The sequence below is a fragment of the Marmota flaviventris genome, chromosome 9 (genome assembly GCF_047511675.1).
Source record: "Marmota flaviventris isolate mMarFla1 chromosome 9, mMarFla1.hap1, whole genome shotgun sequence".
Taxonomy (NCBI): domain Eukaryota; kingdom Metazoa; phylum Chordata; class Mammalia; order Rodentia; family Sciuridae; genus Marmota; species Marmota flaviventris.
The window spans coordinates 41,043,029-41,064,722 of NC_092506.1; the positions used below are offsets into that span (position 1 = coordinate 41,043,029).

The following is a 21,694-nucleotide window of genomic DNA, read 5'->3' on the forward strand; positions in this document are numbered from 1 at the left end:
GAGCTATAGCTCAGTAGTAGAGCACTTGCCTAGCATGTGTGAGACACTGGGTTCAATCCTTAGTACCACATAAAAATAAGTAAATAAAATAATTAAAAAGAATTTCAAAAATCATTTTGCATTTCTAGGTCCCATATTATTATTTTTACATATTTTTAATTAAAATTTTGTGACCTAGTTTTAAGTAAAAAATTACTTTTCTCTATTTTTGTCTTTTCTAGTGGACAGTTTCATAAAGCATGACATGAATGGGAGAGTCTACTGCCAGTAGTTGTTCAACATCTGCAATCAAATGGAATTCCTTAATTTAATTTCTTCTCTTTGAATACAAGAAGAGTCAAACTTTGTAACATTAGTGCACTCAAGTGCAGTGCTAAGTCCGTACTAAAGGTATTGGAAAAACTTGATTTTCAAGCTTAGGAATTAGTGAGACCTTTCATTAAATTCTTATTTTCCTATGTTTGCTCTTCTATAGAAGTGATTTATTTTTTCATAGTTAAAATATGGATCTAAGGCTGGGGTGTAGCACAGGGTAAAGAGTACTTGCCTACCTTGTGTGAGGCACAGAGTTCAATTTCCAGAATCACAAAAATATGTGTACAGATTTAAATAGCATATATACGTTACATGTAAAACTCCTGCATATACCTCTAATATTAAAACTTGCAATTATAGTTCCTTCCTTTATAAAATGACCTACCTGCTTATAGTTGTGCTGCATGACCTTATATCTGTTTTTATTTTACTACATTTGAAATCTTTTGCTCAAACTTATGGACTTAGTGCCTTTAACATGATCATCAGGGAACATCTTGAGAGTTCGTTTGAAGGGCTTATGTGAAGAATGCTATACATTTTTATAACTTAGTAATGAATATTTATAGGTAAATGTTGAATCTCTATTTATTTTATATTTCTATAGCTTATAAAATTTACAGATCATTTTACATTATAATAAAGGCTTTCTTTGCTGAATTTAAAATTATATATTAGTCATACCATCAGAGGGCAGTGATGTACTATTGTGTAATGTCAGACTAAGCTCTTTAAAACTCTATGTAGAAATTAATGAGCTAAAGAATCTGGATGAATTATGAGAGAGAATGTATTTGTTCATAAGCATTTTTATTCTTTTGTATTTATTAAAGAATACTTATACGATTCATACAGTTGTAAAATTGCCAAGGCAAGTATGAATGTAAGAAAGATGTACGTACAGTATTTAAAAAACATGTACATACAGTATTTAAAAAATTCTACTTCAAACATAAAAATATTAGGTAATTCTATATGAAGCATAGACATAAATTTTTTGATTTTTATTCATTAAGAGCTTAAGGTTAATAGTATTTTATTTTTCTTTTTGATACATAATAAGCTAAAATAGAAGAATTACTATTAACTATCATGGATGCTGACTCTTCTAAATGGCAGGGTCACATCTGAGCCCTAAATTAGAATATCTAGATCCTAATTGCCAATAGAGGCTATAAATTAAATAGACCACCCCTCTTGATTTACAGAAGGAAAACTGAGCCACTATTTCACTCATCCCTCCTACAGGCTTCTATTGTATTGCAATGCAATCGTACATGTTACTTTTTTTTTTTAAAGAGAGAGAATTTTTTAATATATATTTTTCAGTTTTTGGTGGACACAACATCTTTATTTTATGTGGTGCTGAGGATCGAACCCAGCACCCCGCACATGCCAGGTGAGTGCGTTACCGCTTGAGCCACATCCCAGCCCAAGGATAGTGAAATCATTGAATTTTATTTTAGAAACCCAAGTTTTGACTTTATATGATTAATTTCTCCACACAAACAGAAAAAGGATCATTAATAGCTGAATGGATACAGAACTAAAGTATCCACTTAGCCTTCCTCCTCTGTTAATATAACAAGAACGATTTTCCCTTCACTGTGTCTTGAAGAAGTAGAGCTTGGTGTACAAACAAATGATTACTTCACAGGACAGCACTGTATTTCTAACAGCAGTTTTATCACAATAGATGTTATGTGAGAAAGAGGAAGGTGTTGCTGTATTGCTTCTGGGGAAAACAGTATATGCTGTTCCTGTCCATCATGACCTGTCTCCATGGTGTGGCCCACTTTCCTCAAAACACAAGCATTACAGGGACAAAATGGTGGTACTCAGATATTAAGAATATTGTTAGGAAGATGAAGACAAAAGGGGAAGCTAGATGCTTGATAAGAAACTAGTAAGTGACTTTTAAAATACACACAATGCATTTTCCTCATAAAGTTATGGATCAGTTCCTGTGAAAACCATAAATAGGAGGGAATTTTCTCTAATTTATCACTTAAATAACATTATAATGATTAATATGCCATTCAAAGTCCCTGTCCAGAATACTAAAAACTGGAGCAGTAAGATGCACATATGTTGCTATCATGTTATGTAAAATGTTTAAACCAAATCTTAATTTGATTCATTGAACTATTAATATGGCTAATAAAAAACTCTGTTATTACACAGCTCCTTTATGACACATTGCATGTTTTTAAAACATCGGTATGTGATTCTGTTGTTTGACCAATCATATTCAGAATGTGATTTAACAGTTTTACCACATGGTTTTGTTATAAATTCTGTATTGCCTTTGGAGTATATAAATATACATTTTTAATATAAAATCTGGCTTTGACCATCTCTGTTTACCCAAAATCCTATCTTTAATACATCTTAAATAATTAGAACATGTGTTGGTGGTTAGAGACACTTTCGTTTATTTGGGATTATCAACAGCAAGCAAGCTAATGACTGTTCATAAAATCTCTAAATTTATACATGGGCATACTTCTTAGTTTATACTGTAAGGGAGAAATGATGTTATTAGCCTATTTTTTTAAGAGAAATTATGGTATAGTAGAGGGCCTATCATCTTGGGTATCCTAGGAGAATTGATATAAGCTGTGAATTTTTCTTTTTCCAAAAGTTTGACTAGTTTATTTTTTCACTGATAATTATGTTCTGTCCTTAGAAAATAAAAGTGTATCTTGTGAGTTTTGAAAAGTAAATAGATCAGCAAAATGCAGATAGATATGTTTGTATAAATAGATCAGCAAAATGCAGATAGATATGTTTGCCTATCTAATTTGAGAATTAAGGCATATTTTTTTAACATCTCCAGGCAAGCTTTAAATGATGTATATGCTCTAAGCTGGTTCATGTATGGTAATGAGGCCCTTTCCTTTGATTTTCTAAATAACACTGACACAAAGCACTTGTGTGTATACCAAAATTTTTTATTTTGAATCATCTGTGTTCCAACAACTGTGTTTTTTTGTTCCAACAATTGGGTGTGCCTCCTTTTACAAATATTGTCTCAAAATAGGACTGCTCTGGTTTAAGAACTAAACGTGCTTAAATTCCTTGATATTGATGTGACATCTTTGTTATATCCTGAACTTCAGTGGCTAACTTTGTAAGACTGTACTTAGCTTATGCTGAGTTTCAATTTAATGCCCTTCATATTTTAAGGGCAGAACATTGCAATTGTCTTTTCAGTGACACAATGCCCACCACTTCATGAAGTGGGCATTGCATCTTAATTTTTATTAAGAAGTTCTTTCCTTTGAGCTGCATTGATGGCTAGACGTTTCTGTCCATTCACCTTCCATCTATCCTTCAGGCTATTACAAAAAATCTGTAGGCAAGACATCTAACAGTTCCTGTACTAATTTCCAAACAGTCCAAACTGAATACTTTGAGAGTTTCTGAAGTCATTCTTTGGGTGTGGATGAGTCAGTTTAGGAATTGAACAGGATTTCTCCATCCCACAGTAGGAGAAATAATACAGTAAAAGTGGTTCACAGAATAGCTCCAGAACCAGCTCAATCTGCTCCTTGTGCTGGACTCATTTCTGGCTGTGTTCTTTTTACTGTTTATTTACCTGGACTTCATTTTTTGGATATTTCCCCTCTGTTATTATCATTCAGGTTTCTAGATTATATTGACTTGGAGTCTTTATTTACATGGATAGGACCCATCTTCTCCATCACGCTCTCCTGGATCTTACTTCTAGCTGAGAATAAGATGATACTAGCCCAGTTCAGTCCACTGCCTGGCCAGTCTTCACTCAGGAGTCAGCAAGAGCCATTTACATTTCTTCATTCTCTTCTGAACACAGTCTCATCTCCCCACATCCCTTTTCAGTACTGATTAGTTAGGAGCTGGACTCCATGCTGTAACCATTTTCTTAACAATATGTAAAAGATTATTTTAGATGTGGTATAGGACTAATAATCCTCCTCTTCCCCAAAATATGTTTCTGCCCTAATTCTAAGGATGCATAAATATATAATTTTCTATACCAAAGGAGATTTTGTAAATGTGATCAAGTTAATGACCTTTTTGGAGGCTTATCCAGGTGGACTTTACTCATCCAGGTCCTTAAAAGTTAAACTTTCCAACCTATGATCAAGGAAAGATGTGAAGAAAGAAGGATAAGTTAGATTATTTGACTGTCCTAAAAACTCTCAGGGAAATAAGCCATTTGAAGATGAACTTTATTTCAGATTGAAGCATTGATAGAGAAACAAGTAACATTTTAAAAATTTATGTTTTTAATTTTTTCAATCAGTGAGGACAATACTTTGCTGTTTATTGGTACAAAACAGCCCTGTCCAGGTATATGAGGGTATACATAAGTCTGTAATATCATTAGCTACAGTGAATTTACTAGACAGCATAGCAATGTAGGATTTAGATATAGTTTAATTAAGAAAATGCTTTAAAATAACATGAAGTAATGAATATTCGTACAATTCACTCATCAAAATATAAATGTATGTCAGCTTGTGTGTGTGAGTTACACTAAGTCATGCTAAACACAGATGTATGCTTATGTGTGTGTGAAATCATAAACTATTCGCTAAGGGGGTGTCTTGAAGACTTCCAAAAGTACCCCAGATATTTGGTCAAAAATAAGAGATAAACTTTAAGGCAATCTTCCAAGTGAATGTAAACTTTTCTGACTTGGCCTTTCCAGTAAAGTATTACTGTTCTGAGTCCTCTGAACTTATTTATAATGTCATTGGATATTTTTTAGTAGCACATTATCACACAAATTGTTATTTTGTAAAAAATAGCTTAAAAATTCTGCAATTATAAAAATGTCTGGGGTGCTTTTACTCATAACATACAGCAGGCACTTTCTGTTGACTTATCTTCAAATCCTAAATAATTTCTCCTGAAAGTTTTATCTTGAGCATCTATAGCTAGAATTGTGTTCCTAATATTGTGTTCTAAATACTATGCTCACGTATTGACAAATAATAATTTGTCTATAACTCATCTAATTGAAATCTGAGTTTAGAATTTCTTTGAATAGGTCATTTTCTACAGAAGCATTGAAAATAAATAGTGCTACTCTTTGAACATTTTGCATTATGATGACATTTTTTTTTTCTTTCTGTTACGCCTTTTTCCAAAGTAGTTTTCAGAGCATGTGAACTAAACTGACTACACTGGAGAAGTGGATATAGGCCATTCTGAGAGTCCCCTTGTCATAACCAATTAGTTTCATTTAATCTCCTTCTTAGCCTTATAGTTGGCAGAGACCACCAAGTAATTATCAGGATTCATGTCCTTAAGGGTTGGAGATTTACTCTGGATGGGGGATGTCTTGCCATCCACACGGGAGATCTGCAGCATTCGGCAGGGGTCATGTTTCAACAAATACCCTGCAAAAGTCTCCCATCCTCCTCCCACACGAACCATGACATGTTTGTTGTGCAGCATCTGTAATGAAAAAAAAAGAGCAAAAGTGTTAAATTCCAAGAATTCTTTCAGTGTCTAGAATCAACTTTCAGTTCTAGTGGAATTAGTACTTCTGTTTGTCTTGCATTTCATGCCCCATTTTTTTTCTGCTGGTTGCACAGAGCCTGAGTTAGCATACAGTTTATGAAAGAAGCTTTGTGTTTTCCATGCCAGAGGCTCTTGGGTAAAGATCCCCAGCATCCCGCTTTGCCTAGGGGAACCAGCATCTATGTATACTTCTTTGATTTTCTGGCTACCAATAGTCCAACATAGCTCTTACCACTGCCTCTGGCTCCTGTCTATTTCCTCAAATTAGTGCTCCGTTCTTCCCACTGGGTTATTTCTTGCTCAACCAGAATTTGAAAGACCATGAAAATGTCTGCTCTTGAATGATAATGTGACCACACAAACACTTGATATAAAACAGAACTAAAAATGCATGCACAGAAATTGGATGATTCCCTAGCCATTGTTTGAGCCCTTCAAGGAAAGGTGTGTTTGAATAATTAAACATTTATGATTTTCTTTGGTCTTTCCTTCCTTATCACTGCATAATTCATCTTAAAAAGACAAAAACAAAAACAAAATACAACTTACCTCCAGACCCAGCTGTAGATTTAAAAAGGGACGAATAACGTGGTTTATTCTGTCTAATAAAAATGTGAGAGTCGTGGAGACTTGGCATGGAAAACCAAAAAAAAATTGACAGTGGTTTCTTCAAATATCAAAATCTAATAAGAAATGTTTTGTAACCACCCTCCTACTGCAATATTATGGACACACACAGGCAGTGCAGCATCAGGAAGGGGAGGGTCACGGGATGTCAGGGTCATTGTGGATTACACATGGTCTCTTTGAGTTCCTTTATATGTCAGCTTAACACCTGGACTTTACTGTCTCCCATCCAGAATGAGATGACTTGTGCTCATACCACTTTAATTTAGCTTTTGAGAAAGTGAATCAAGTCTTGGACACCCTTTCTCTATGTCTGGGTCTACAAAATTTTGCACATGTGTTTAGGATTTTTATGAAATCTTATATATCTGTCTATAGCCTCACTGTAAAAATCCTGATTCATGTGGTTGACCTGAAGTAGTTTTAAAAATTAAATATTATGCAAACTATTAAAGTATGATGGATATCAATAAAAAAACCTTAATAATTAAATTGAGTAAAATTCTATAGGCTATTCTCATGTATAGTTGTTATAAGTTTAGATTAGAAAACATCTTCTAAATTGAATTCTTTAAATTTATTTTAGCCTGTAACTACCCATTCAATAGTACGTCAAGAAGAATCCCTCCAATATAAAGTAGGTTTTATAAATCAGGATTTAACTTGCAATACATTGCCTCTCCTGGCTAGCCTTTGGTACCCTGTTTTTGTTTTACAGATGAAGATGCTAAAAATCTTATCTTTTACATGATTTGCTTAGGATCCAGATTTCCTTACTCCAATCTAGAGCTTTCCCAAGAGCAGTTCCAACTAAAAAATATATAATCCATCAAGGCTTTTAAAACTTGATCAGTATATTCCCGAACCTACAAGTTTCTTTGTCTCTATTGCCTACTTCAAAACTTAGACACTGGGACAAAAATTGCAAAGACTATTTCAAAACAGCACTTTGACCCTTTCTCCCACTGTCCCAAAGAGCCGCTTTATCCATTACTGAATTTCTGCCACTTCCCAGCCCTGCTAATTGCATCCAAGATTTGCCTCTAAACATTCTCCATTCAATGCCTGTGGCAATATGCCCAATTGACTTGACTGTGAACAGACTCACAAACCAGAAAGATCCACCAGTCAGAACAGTTTTTAAATAATTAACTCTGGGAGTGACCCACATACTTTTCACCATGGAGTATACTGATCATTTAGGTACATATTGTGCTTGCATATTCTTCAGTGAATTTGCAGGACCCTGAAAAGTGAATCCCAGAGTCAGATCGAATGTCAACAACATAGGAATTAAATTTCTGCCCACCTCCTCTTCCACATCCTTCCTCTGGCAGTTGTAGTTTTCAGGCCAACATTCTTACCAGAATCATAGCTGAGGATTAGCAGAAAACACTCTTATAACATTTCTAAGTTCACTTTTCTTCCTTGGTAATTGGAGGGTAATGGACATAACTGTATTTCTGAGTGACTTCAGACTTCTTACATCTAACTTCATCCTGTGAAAGTGCTTTTAATGAGAACCACATTTCGAGGAAGCATACATTTCTCCCGAGCTCTAAAAGCTTTGTTGATGGAATGACTGTGTGTGAGGGGGAAGTGGGGGAAAGGGTTGGTTGGTTTGTTTACTCATTATGAAAAATCAGTGTTTCCTGTGATTGTCTCCTTTTGATTGTGTTTTGTACGTAATCACTGCAGAGGTATTTTTCTCCAAAGGTATAGACTGACCATCCTCCCACTCCCAAACTTTGAAACAATGAACAAACAACATAATTTATACCTACCTTTAAAAAATTTTACCACAAAATTAGATTCTTTCCTTTTAAGAAAAAGATACAAATTCCTGTAAAACATTTTTATGTGGTCTACTGTAATACTGCTTCATTCAAGACCTCAAGATTGGGGCATTGTTAATCCTAAAATCAGATATCAGGTTTCTTTCTCTGGAAAATTTTCATTCGGTCTCAATATTATATTTCATTTTCACAAATTTTCAAAGACAGGTTTTTATTTTTCTCCTGGTCTTTCCTCTTAACTCTGAAGCTTGGGTCCTCACAAACCAACCAAAAAAAAAAAAAAAAGAATTACATACAGAAATTCATTAACACACCTTTCACTGAGTGCTTTTTTTTCTTTTTCTTTTTTTGGTACCAAGGAGTATTTAACCCCTGAGCCATACTCCCAGCCCTTTTTCAATTTTTTATTTTGAGACAGAGCCTCGATAAGTTGCTAAGGCTGGTTTTGAACTTGCTATCCTTGTCCCTCAGCCTGCAGAGCAGCAGCTGGGATTACAGGTGTGTGCCACCACACCCAGCTCTGAGTGCTCTTCTGATGAAGCATTTATCAAGGGCCTATGCCACTGCAATCCATGCACACATACACATATATTTTTTCCTACTACTTAAAAAACAAAATGGATTTTCTGTATTTTCAATATTGATTCAATATTGAAGAGGAGCAGTTACAGAATCCATTATCTTCCCTTATGCCTTATTTTGGCTACTCCTGGGAGTTGGAAGGAGTTCAGGTTGATATTCTCAATTTCCATAGTAAAACTTAGACATCTTAACCCTTGGAGAGATACATGACCCTGTCTTTGGATATATGAGAAACCAAACTTGTCTGTCAGCTCTAAGACATTTTCACTCCAGGCTCAGTTGGACCTTGTTAATCAATAGCCTGTAATTTGCTAAGAAAGCCAGTTGTCAAAAAGCTTCTAGGACAGGATTAAGATAAAAAGGTCACAGAGATTTGATATCCCTGATTATAGAGATTTAAATTGCATGCCCCTTTTTAGTATGTGTTCAGTCTTTAAAAAAAAATCCAACACCCACCCCATTTCCTACTGTTTAACATAAAATCATGTGCACCTCTAAAAACAATGTTACACTTAATTCTGTCCTCCCTTTCATTTTGACATTTTTGCTACAGTGAGTTCCAGCAGAAGGGCTCCCTCAGCTGGTTTAAAATGGGGATTGTAGATTTGCTCCAAAAACTCAATCCATTTTAGGGATTAGTGACATTTTAGACCTGGTTCTCTTATTTGTTTTTTTTTTTTTTTTTTTTTTGTTGTTGTTGTTCTGTTTTGTTTTGTTTTGTTTGTTTGTTTGTTTTTTAATCCAGCTCCATTTCCTATTCTTTCTTTCTCAAACATTCTACCCATCCCCACTCTTGTTGGTTTACTGATAAATTCACCCAGATCAAGCATGTTTCTTCTTTCAGCCTTTTCTATCAGCTCATTTATCTGAATCTATATTTATTCTTTTCCTTGCCTTTCTCAGATCTCCCATCAAATTCAATTCCCTTCATAATGACACTGTCACTATTGGACCTTCTCCAGCGCGCTACCGCTTGAGCCACATCCCCAGCCCCATACATGCGAGCTTCTTGATAGTAACAAATATGACCTTGGTACATTGAAATCTAACTTCCCAATTACTGTACAAAACACAATGCACATTGCCTTTGCCCCTTACTTCTTAATGGCTGGATATAAGAAAAGAATCACCTAGCTTCCAGATGCCTCAAATCTAATGCGTGGCCCTAATACTTATCTTTCTTGATTAATCTGTCAAGTAAAACATCTCATGACATTTCACAACATCTTCCTTGAAACTTTCTACTCCTTGTCTACCAATGATAAGACTCTTTGCTATATAACAAATACAGATATCGGGTTTCTTTCTCTACCTCCTCTATAGGTTACATTTATTTTACCTTTTTAGGTTTTGCGGTTACAAAAGCATTTGGAATGATTCTGTCCTTTCTTTACTGCTTTTTTTCATTCTAACCACTCTTCATTTGCAACCTTACCTCTACCTTGACCTCCAAACTACAACCCTTGCCCTTGTCTCTACCTGAGCATCAGAGTATACAAGCACAGCAGGCTACTGTCCTTTACCAGGAAGCCCCCCAGACCTTTCCTAATAGGGATGGTGGCACAAGTTTCTTCTATAGCTACACAGACACCAAACATTCATTCATCCCTAAATGTTTTGCAAGGTCTTTATTCCTGTTGCTGATATTTCCTTCAATGTTTCGTCTTTTCCTTTGGCTACTATAAGGTTGTTTCTGACTCTAACATTACCCCTTCTGATCCATTTAGTAAACTGTCTCCAAAGAGATTTTTCTAAAATGCAAGCTTGACTTGATCATCTCCTGCCTAAACACCTTCATGAATTTCCTCTCTCCTGTAGGCAGAGATTCAAGTTTCTTTATCTGCATTTATTATTCTTCATGCCAAGCTTGTCTACCTTATATGTCTTCCTGTTTCCTGGGAGCCATGAATTCTTTTAGTTCTATATTCCAGATAACACATTCCTTTTTTTTTCATGCTTTTGCATGCTAGCTCCAAATAATGAAATGTAATTTCTGCTCTGCTTTCCCCACTAACCAGGACTACCAACATTCCCCTGATTCAAATAACACCTTCCCCTAAAAAATCTCCCATGACCATCGACCTCATCAGATAAGCAACTCTTTCTTTGCTGTGCTATTTATTTCATATAATTTCACTGTTACCATCATCTTACTACATTGCAAATACTGACTTATGTGTTCCTTTTTATAATGTGTGTGCTCTGTGAAAACCAGAACAACATATTTCTTATTTTTGGAATCTCACATGTATAAACTCAGGATAGGGTCAACACTGTCATCACATAACACAACCTTCCCTCTACACTTTCATTGTCTGTTCTTTGCCTGATCCATGGTGTTGCTGTCAGTATTACTCTAATTTCATAGTCAGGAAAACATCATCTTAGAAGTTGGGCTACTTGTGTAACAGCACACAATGCAACCAGTGGGCAGAACTGGGACCAGAGTCCTTTTCTCTTAACTATACCTACTTATTCTGCAAAGCACCTATATTTGCATTCCAATACATTTGAAGTTACTTATCAGTGATAATTTAGCACAGACAGGCTCTCATTAATATCAGAAATAGCAGTAAGTAGAACGAGCAGACTAACTGTGTTTATGTTAAGTGATTATTATATAACTCTATAATAATTTTATTATAGAGTTATATCATAATAAACTCTAAATATTGAATTTAATTTCAGAAGGTTAACATTCCATGGCCCAGGTTTACTTCAGCAATAAACATGTGTCAAGTGTAGGTAACAGGATGGAGTACCGTCACCCCCAGTTACCTGTTAGCATCGTCAGGGCTAGGCTTTGATGCTCTGTCTACATCTTATTGTCCTTTAAATTAATGCTTCATAATGTTGAAAAATTTTATATTCTTTATTCCAAAAAGTAGCCCCTCTTGATAGGAAGCATCCCATCAATGCCATGTCCACTGAGTATGTATTGAGCCTGTAATCTTTGGTCATTATTTGCTGCATTACTTCTTAAGAAAAACAGGTTAGAGTTGCTACACATATCCTCCTTCAGTGAACGGTACAAAGCGGTAGTTTTTGCTCATTAGCTCCTACTGGCCTTTACCATTTTCACAATCTGCTCATTCTTCACTGTGGCTCTGTCCTACCTGAAGGGAGAAGATCCATTAATGGTTTAGAGAATACTTGCAATGCTGAATGGAAAAACAGAAGACAGTAACAAAAACTCGATGTTTCTCCCAGTGGCCTTCATGAAGTTCTATAACTGTGTCTGAGCTGTTGCAAACACTGCACACATTTTTTTCTTTTCACATCTCTGGGTGACACACATTCTTTGCCCCAAATCCATCATCAAAACACAAAGGTCAAATATTTTTGCTGATATGTGGACGCTAACCCACAATAAGTTGGGGAGGAAAGAATAGAAGTTCAGTAGATTTGACAAAGGGGAATGAAGGAAAGGGCAGGGGGATAGGAAAAGGAAAGACAGTAGAATGAATCTGACATAATTTTCCTATATATGTACATGCATACAGTACAGTGAATCCAACCATCATGTACATTCCCAAGAATGGGGGCGTAATTAGAATAAGATATATTCCATATTTGCATAGTTCTATCAAAATGGATTCTACTGTCATATATAACTAAAAAGAACCATTAAAAAACAAACAAATAAGAAAAGAATTGCTATACCTTAAAGATGTGTTTTCGTTTTTAAGTAATTTCTCTCAGGAATGGACAAAATACTTTCATTTTTATCAAGGTCAAAATAAAATGCTTAGGAAAGTCTTGCTTTCTTAGGAGGCCTCTTCCTGTATGGCAGTACAGGGGACCATCCATATTCCTTAGATGATATACAGTGATATAATAAGAGCACTGACTATGTGCCAGAAACAAAGAGGACAAAAGGAAACAAAGATCTATAGAGAAAAAGAGAATAAAAAACACTGAGGTCACTGGCAATGCTCTGCCTTCACAGATGTCCAAACAGGCAGAGAGGGGGACAGACAGGTGTTCACCAAAGCCAGGCCAGAAATCTCATTTCCTTTATTCCCAGTGTAGAACACAGCTTTGCTACCAAAAGACTTATATCATTCCCAGAATTATTATTCTGAAAAATCAATCCATTATTTCAGAGTGGGTAAATCACTCATCTATTGACCCAGCCATGGTTTATGACATGTCAGATGAGTCACCATCTCTGTTCACTGAATTGTCAGACTACAATGTGTGTCCCTAATGCCTGCTTTCTAGCACCACTTTTTAATCTGATTTTCCTAAATTTATCAGGTAACAGACAATCTCATAGCCAACTAAATGCTGTAGCTCATCCAGATATCTATTCTAAAGGGAAAAAAATGGGTTGAAAGGAAATAAGTTAATTCTCACATGTAAACTTAGAACATAATGGAAACGTCCAAGGTTGTAAAAATGATCAATCAACAGCTTGCTGCAAATCCTTGGAGGTTACTGCTGTATCAAGGGGCCCAGTGCTCAGCTCTAATGACATGTGGTAACAAGATTTCAGAAGGGAGACATTTTTTCTTTCTAATTATGTAGCTTGGAGAGGCAGGCTGGAATCACATTATGTGCAGGTATTTAGAGCCTAAGTGAGAAGTAGAATGTCTTTTTCTTGTTCTTAGAGACATTAATTAGTGTTTAGAAGCTGAAATATATCATCTCACTTTTCATTGAGAGGGAAAAGCCTATATATACATAGATCACAGAAAATTATAGGCTTTACTAAATGAAAGGAAAAGATCTCATAAGAGAGTTGAAAAAGTATTATGGATTCATTGGTAATGTACTTGCTTTAAGGTGACCCATGCTTATGTACAGCTTAGCTGTATAACAAACAAGCAAAAACACTGACAACAGAAATAAACAACACCTAACAGAGCGTATCTTTTGTGTGAGCAGAATTTCCTACTTGAAAGCTTTATTTAATTAACCCCCCAGCAGAGATCTGCCTAAATGTGCATGTCTGTCCCAAACCATAATTCCTGTGAGAGGTTTCAGGTATCATCACCCTCTCAGGATAACACTTGACAAATCCATTTCATTCTGACACTAATCTTGTGCTGGTGGCTCTAAAAATCAAGGGTGGAGAGAATATCTGTTGCATGCTCTGAACACCAATGTTATGGAAACTTCCAAGGTTGTAAAAATGACCAGACCCCCTGGAAACCTTTTAGCAGGATGCTCACAGACTCACACTGCACTAATCTAATTCACCCTCTAGGGCCACAATAAGTGATGTTTCTAGAAGGAGAATCTGGTTATACTGCCTGACTTAAAAACCTTAAAAACCTGCACATGGTTTCTCCATTGTCTACAGTGTTTCTCAGACATTTTCAGCCTCCCAGAGCACTATGATTGATTAAATTCTCACTGGAACAACAAACAAGCAGTGAGGCAAAGATTCTGGGATTCTGGGAAAGCAGTGGTGGTACAGAGGCAGAGCCAGTAGCCCCTGGGTAGGCAGAAATATATATAACTTGGACATTTTTCTAGCAATTCTAGAATCCCCTTTCTTATCTCTGTCAGCTACCTCCTTTGCCATAAGACTGATTAATCTGGCACACAAAGAACTTTATAGTCCAGCTACCATTTTTACTTTAAACATTTTCCTTAAGCCCAATGTCATTTCACCACTGAGCTTTTTAAATTTTTATCCTAAGCCTTTTTTATATTTTTATTTTGAGATAGGGTCTCACTAAGTGGCTTAGGGTCTCATTAAATTGCTGAGACAGGCGTTGAATTAGCGATCTCCCTGCCTCAGCCTCCCAAGTCACTGGGATTACATGTAGGGGCTCTGTGTTTGGGATTGGGGTCTCTGATATACTTCTTGTGACAATTCTGGTGACTAAGAAGTTTCTGGGCAAAGGCACAGAATGCCTGGCTGCTAAGAAGTTTCTGTGCAAAGACAAGGGATGCCTGGCTGCTGTAGCCATATCCTTCATGAGGAAGATCTGTGTTGGGTTAGTCTTATCAACTTAGAGCTTCATCTCAGGCACATAGCTCCTGGAAATATAGGAACTCTCTTGTTAGAAAACCACAATATTTCATTGAAACTAAATCTGTTATAAATAGTAACTTTATACAATGGATTTTCTTAAGAGCTGCACAAAGCTCCTGACATTGCATATTGTAACTATGAATGTAACTGCAAACTAAGTAACTTTACTGTTACTCTAAACAATAATGTACTAATACTAATGACCTAATGTAACCTATTGATATAAATAAAGCTTGGCAGCTTGGCCTCTCTGCCATTCTTCCATCTTTCTTTCATACCTCTGCACCTTGTCTCTGTGTCTCCCTTATTATTTTTCCTTAAATTACAGGTATGCGCCACCACGTCTGGCTTTCCTTTACCACATTTTTTTTTTCTCTTACTATGTCAGAATTACTATATCTGACTGTACAGGTTGTACAGTCAAAGTTTCAGTTCTTCTGGGTCCTACTTGTCTTTGGGACTCAGAAACAATATCACTCTCCAATAACCCACCCCACAGATATTCTGAACTCAGAATTACCACAGTTTCATGCCTATCTACATGCAGATACTTGTTGCACATTGACCAGGTGAATTAAAGAGAATCACTTCTTTTGGTCATTCAATGAATATTTGTTGAGTGCCAGGCAATTTTAGTTCCTTGCTAATTTTATAACCTAGGGGTCCTTGCACAAGTATCAAGTACGCAATGTTTATTGAATGCTTTTTAAATGAATGTCAAATGTATAAATTCTTATTAAATGCAGAAACAAAATTAATACTTACTACATCTACATCGAATCTTCAATGCCTGTTTGCAATCTTTCTGTATTGTTAATGGGAAGAGAGAAGATAGTTAATAGCAGAAAGATCAGTAGAGAAGAGGGAAGGGACCAGTGGGGAGAGAGGAGAAGAGGAAAAGGGGAAGAGTTGTGGACTGATATAAAGAAAATTATATTCCATGATTTTGTAACTATGTCAAAATGATTCCTAATGATATTTGTAACTAAAAAGAACCAAAAAAGGTTAAAGATTCTCAGTTAAGTTGTAAATATTTTTTTTGCACAACATAATGTTTAAAGTAAACAATATTATAGATACTTTAATTTTTTAAAAAGAGAGAAAAGATAGGGGAGGGTGAAATGATTTCTGTGCTAATTTAGAAAGAAGAGCTCTAAATAAATCACAATGTGAATGGCAATCCACATCAATCTGTACTTGGAGAATTTCTTTGAGAGAAATAGAGAACAAAGTGATAATGGGAACCACAGGGGAAAGGGGAGATTTATATGGTGAATGAAGAGACAAAAAGAAGAAAGTGAAGAAAGAATGAGAAATTTTAAAAAATCATAACATAATGCAGAGTTAATCAAGTGCATTTTCTTCATGATCTTACTTCACAAATCCTTTTTATAACAGAAATGCATTTTTTTTTTAGAAAAATGGGTTATAGGAGGAATAAATTGCTTCATTAAATTTTCACACCCCCTTTTCTGCCTCTGAGTGCTTAAGTGTTGGGGGTCACTCAGCACAGCACTTGCTCTCCTTAAGCCTTTCTCCACTCAATGGACCACAGAGGCACATATTTCTGCCCAGTCTCTTTCCTGCTCTCCACTGCAATGAAGCAACCATATTCAACACTGGCTGCCTAGAGGAGACAACAGCCCACCTAAATTTAGCTCAGCTCAGCCTCTTGGGATATCTTATGCTTCTAACACCTCCTCACCAGCTCCATTCACTGTGTGTTTTTACAAGCCATCATAACTTGGGCAAAAATATTGTTTTTAGAATGCAGTCATCTGCTCTCCAGAGGAAGAGTGTTAAATTAATTTATAGAACAACACACGCTGTCATTGCCTAATAATATTGTGAAATGGCAGATGCTCAAAATCAGGCAATGGGGAATTCAGCTATTTGCCTAAGGTACCTGACACATGGAGGAATGAGTGTGCAGGTGTTCATGGAGAGTTTCCATGTTGAAAGCTTGAAACCAGTATTTCCAGATAAGTGATAAGATCACCTGTTAACAAGGCAAACATTTGTAGGCTTCCTTGCCAGAGGTTCATTTCAACCTCTAGCTACGTGAGATTATAAATGGTTAATTAAGTCCAAACTTCTATAATTAGCACTTTATTGTTTACATATATTTTTCATGTTTATCATCTCATTTTAACTTCCTAACAGTAAACAGTGCATTACTTTACTATCCAGTTTTCTTCAATAAAACTTCAGAAAGATGTACAGCATGGTAGTAATGAGAACACTAGTTTAATCTTTAGAATACCCAGTGTTAGCTACCTGTAGCTTGTTGTATAAATATAATATTTACTTTCTTTGTACCTCAGTTTTTTAAGAGATATGGCTGCAGTAATTCACAAATTCTATATTTGTCAGGACAAAGATATGAATATGTGTAAACATGGAGCAACAATCCCTAGAACTCTCAATAGTAGCCTGATATTTTTATTCCATTTATAAATAACAACATTAATGTGGTTCTGCTACTCCTGCTACTCCTGATTATGACAGAATTCTTACAGACTGCATCTCATTTAATCCTTAGAGCAACTCTGAGTGGTTTACATTATTGTCTACATTTGCATATGAGAAAACAGCACAGTGAGGTTAATTGCCCAAAGTTACCTAAGCTAGAAAGCAGCAAAGTTTATATTTGACCCCAAGTCTCTCAGAATTCAAAGAAAATGCTCATTACCATGAACTGTACACCTTAAGGGGGCTTTGCCAAGGGTTTACAGTCTCCTAAATCTTATCTGGACTCTTTTCCTGGGCAATACCTCTTGATTTTAGGAAGACATCTTATGATGTCTCCACTGATCATATTGCCCAACTGTGATTGTACCCCAAGCCCAGAACAAAAACAGTGACTTAATGCATGATTGAAAGATTTGGCTTGAGTTTGAACCTCATTATTTTACTCTAGAAAACTGTTGAAAGTTAGGTGCACCCAGGAAGCTTTTCCTGGGCCCTGCATTGCAAAATGGAACCATATAAAGGCCTTGACAATCTGAAAAGTACTTCTTATTTCATCTTGTTTTGTAATCACAATTACTCAGTAGTTTGAAGACATAGCATTATTGCTTCCATTATCTAGATGGAGAACTGGATCCTCAGAGAGATGAAGTGGATGGCTCAAGGGCTTCTACTTCTTCTGATGCGCAGTTGTGTGATTCACTGTCTTAAATAGTAAATCAGACATTGGGAGGATGTCATTCCCAAGCAGACCTTTGAATGGTGAATTACTATACTACCATAAATAGTGAGTCAATTCCCCAACATGAATAGGGCCTTGAGTCAGAAATATTCTGACTATTGGATCTGGAGATTAAAACAGAAAAAAGGAAAGAAAGAAAAAAGGCAGATGGGGGGCGGGTGGGGGGGGTGATGGGGGGGATCCTGGCCTGATCATCTCCCTCTGGAAGAGAAAATTAACTTCTAAGACTCATTATGGAGACAAATGACTCCAGTATCTTCTTTCTGGAAGCAAACATGAGAAGAATACCAAACAGATGACATGTAATGGTGGACTGGCAGGAAGTTCCATTTGCAATTGCTTAGAAATATGTGTAGGAGCACTTCATGCCACCTCCTGTCAGTTCTCATCTGCTTGTTATGTAAGGTCTCCATTTTCCCAGCTCTGCACCAAATGAAATTAAGAAGGCTTAACTGCAATCTAATTACCTCTGTATGGCACAGTTTCAGAAGGAGAGACAAAAATCATAATAAATATTTTATAGGACAGTCAGCAAAGTGAAAGCAAAGGGGTAAAAAATCATTGTGTAACTCATGGCAACAGCAGGAGCTGGTGCTGGAAGACAGAGCTGTCTTGAGGAAGGTTGTGTAGCCCATCTATACTGGAGTAAAACAAAAATTCATCCACAGCAAAAATATAAAGTCTATTAAAGAAGGGGAACTGAGATTGAGGTGCAGGGACCATCCCCTCAAATAAGCAAGCAGAGTCATATTTTTTTTTATTCAATCTGAACTCTGTTGTCTTTTCTAATCCCTGCCCAAAATCCAACAGACCAGAACAAACAATGGAAGAGCCAAAGGTTAATATTTCATGGTGGTGATGCACAGCAATGTTCTCCTGGGTCCTGAATGGTAACAACAGTATGTGACCCAGATATTCCCCCCAAACTACTACTTTGCTACTGATTTCAATGTATTTTTAATATATTGATAGATCAATAGAAATGAAAAATTAGATATTTCAACTCTTGACACTGACAAAATATTTGAGCAGGAGTGTCCTTCCTTCCAAAGACCCACATGAAAGGCAGGGGATAAAATGCCATAAAGACACAGAACAAAGAAAAATTGAGAGGATGGATCAACACATTTTTTTGGAAGCGAGAAAACAAATGAATTGTGATGGACTAGGGTTGAGAGAAGGGGAGCTAAAAGCCTAAAATGCAATTGTTTCAAAATAAGCCAGCCAAATATGCCTAGACACCTGAGAAAATTTAGATTTTAGAATCACCAGTTCCCTACATCAGACGAAGAAAGAAATGCAGCTAAAGAAAATAAAATAGGATGAAAATCAGCATAAGGACTGTCTAGCCCCAGAATTGTTATGCCCATCTACCAATTTATTGTGCCACTGACCTTCTCACTCTGCCAGTGACGGCATCATCACAGCAAGAGAATAACGATTTATATTTGCAAAACCTGAAAGAGATATTCCACACATGGGCTTACGATGGATAGATGGGTAGATGTAAGATAAAGCAAATATAGCAAAATGTTCATTGCAGAACCCAGATGATATTTGTATGGGTATTAAATTTGTATGTTTGAAATTTTTTTCACAGTTGACTGTCAAGAGAAAAAATACATCTAGAATCCCATCTATTCTTACCATCTCCACTGCAACCTCCAGATTCCAAAGTTCCCTCATCTTACATGGATTATCATGATAACTTTCAAATTAGTCTTCAAATACTTGTTCCTCAGTATGTTCTTAACAAAGCAACCAGGAAATCTTGTTAAAATAGATGTCACTTAATGCCAAAAGTCTATCCAAACCCTGTATGGTTCCCCATTTCACTAGGATTAAATTGCAGAATCCCCCCCAAAAGTCTATAGTACCTACATGGTTTAGAGTTTTGATAATTTTCTGATGTGTTTCCTACAACTGTGCTCTTCAAGTGCTCTGAGATAGCCACATTGATATATAGTCCACAAAAGACTGTCATACAAAAAATAGGGGATTCCACAGAAGAACAAGCTAAAGAAGATTCAGCATGACACTGTGACACTGACCCATGGAGTGGAAGACATGTAGAGAGGCTAGAAATGAAACCAATAAATTAATAATGTTGTTTAAATGTGACATTATTATGATAGGTTTTACCATTCTTTAAGGAGATCTAGTAAAGTCTTCTTAGGATAACTTAGGACATACTTACGACAACAAAATTAGACATTATTAATTTCCAGGAAAAGAAAAATTGTTTCAAAATGGCAAAGTAATCATGGTACCCTGTAATATCTGATTTATTATAAAGTAAATATTGAACAGTGAATTGACCAACACTGTGGCAAGGGTGATGATCTCCAGTAGAGAGGAAGACAGGAAGTGTGCGTGTGAGGTGGGTGAGGGAGAGCCAGGATGGTAAGTCATCTTCTTTCTGCTCCTGATACTCTTGAGTTTATGACTATACCATAGAAAATGTCTAAAACTGAAAAACTAAGGTAGACAGACTTATATAGTATAGAAACTTAGATAAATACATGAAAAGACACTATAACACCAGAACCCAGATGCCTCTGGAAACAATTCAGTGGAAAGAGTTGGAAGAGGTAGGAAGAAGTGGAACAGGTTTGTTGTCTTTTGTGGTAAGTCTTATAGCACCACTTTATTAAATACATGTATTTATTTTTATAAAAAATTAAAATTAAAATTAAACCTACCTTTTCTTCTTAAGAAAAGAAAACAAACAAAAAAAACCCCAGAAAATTAGAATTTAAAAAACTTCCACTTAGGAAAAAAATTTTTACTGAGAAAATTGCTTCATTACTATGAAAACCTTATTCTTCTTTTATACAGTAGCTGGCAGGCTCTCAGACACTTCAATTTATAAAAATGGAATTTTACCTGAAAGCACTATCATATCAATGATGATATTCTCCTCTTTAACTCACTTGAGGAGCAGCAGCTAATGGAATAGTATTCAGAGCTAACGCACAACATAGCCACTTAATCTCAAATTAACATTTCAAGAATACTTTATACTTACAAAATTTTTACAAAATTTCTTTTCAAAAATTATTTTCTCATTATTTCTTTCAATTTTTACATGAAAATTTGAACAAAACCATCATAATATCCTCAGAAAAGTCCCTAATACAAACTTGACAATTCATAGCTTGGATATCTATATTAATTTTTCTTGTTTTATCCTCCCCTTTTTCATAAGACATATTTGACTAGGAATAGCTATGCACTTCAATATTTCTCTTCCAGAAACCTTCTTTCCAAGATCATGACTCCTGGCTCTTCCTATTTCTCTCCACACTTTCCAGAGAGCTTGATCACAGCATTCCTTGCATCCTAACTGCTCCACACACCTAATATGAAATGTTTTCTTCTTCCTATAAACTCTGTTTTTAGTCAGTTTTTAGCCCAGAAAAACAGTAACTGGTGAATTTGTCAAAATATTTAATTATCAGTTTTCATGCTAGCTATTTTATTTATTTATTTATTTATTTATTTATTTATTTATTTATTTATTTATTTATTTATATATACCAAGGATTAAGCCCAGGGGTATTTAACCACTGAGCAACATCCCCAACCCTTTTTATTTATTTATCTTTGTATCTTGCGACAGGGTCTCAGTTGCTCACAGCCTCACTAAATTGCTGA

At 35.8% G+C, this 21,694-nt stretch overlaps 2 protein-coding genes across 5 annotated transcripts in view; one reads left to right on the forward strand and one right to left on the reverse strand.

Annotated features, from left to right (window-relative positions):
* Svip (small VCP interacting protein) overlaps window positions 1–21,694 on the forward strand; it is a 66,440-nt gene that overhangs the window by 5,727 nt on the left and 39,019 nt on the right. The window contains exon 4 of one of the 3 annotated variants that reach the window (XM_027936679.2): window positions 222–2,339. The exons of the other annotated variants lie outside the window; for them this stretch is intronic. Coding sequence (XP_027792480.1) covers window positions 222–236 — 15 coding nt within the window. The 3' untranslated portion in view covers window positions 237–2,339. Of the gene's footprint in view, window positions 1–221; window positions 2,340–21,694 lie in introns of those variants that run through there. 3 annotated transcript variants of the gene reach the window in all.
* Gas2 (growth arrest specific 2) overlaps window positions 5,130–21,694 on the reverse strand; it is a 116,036-nt gene continuing 99,471 nt past the window's right edge. For both annotated transcript variants that reach the window (XM_027936642.2, XM_071616330.1), the window contains one exon: window positions 5,130–5,766. In XM_027936642.2, the coding sequence (XP_027792443.1) occupies window positions 5,548–5,766 (219 nt within the window). In that variant the 3' untranslated portion in view covers window positions 5,130–5,547. The remainder of the gene's footprint in view (window positions 5,767–21,694) is intronic.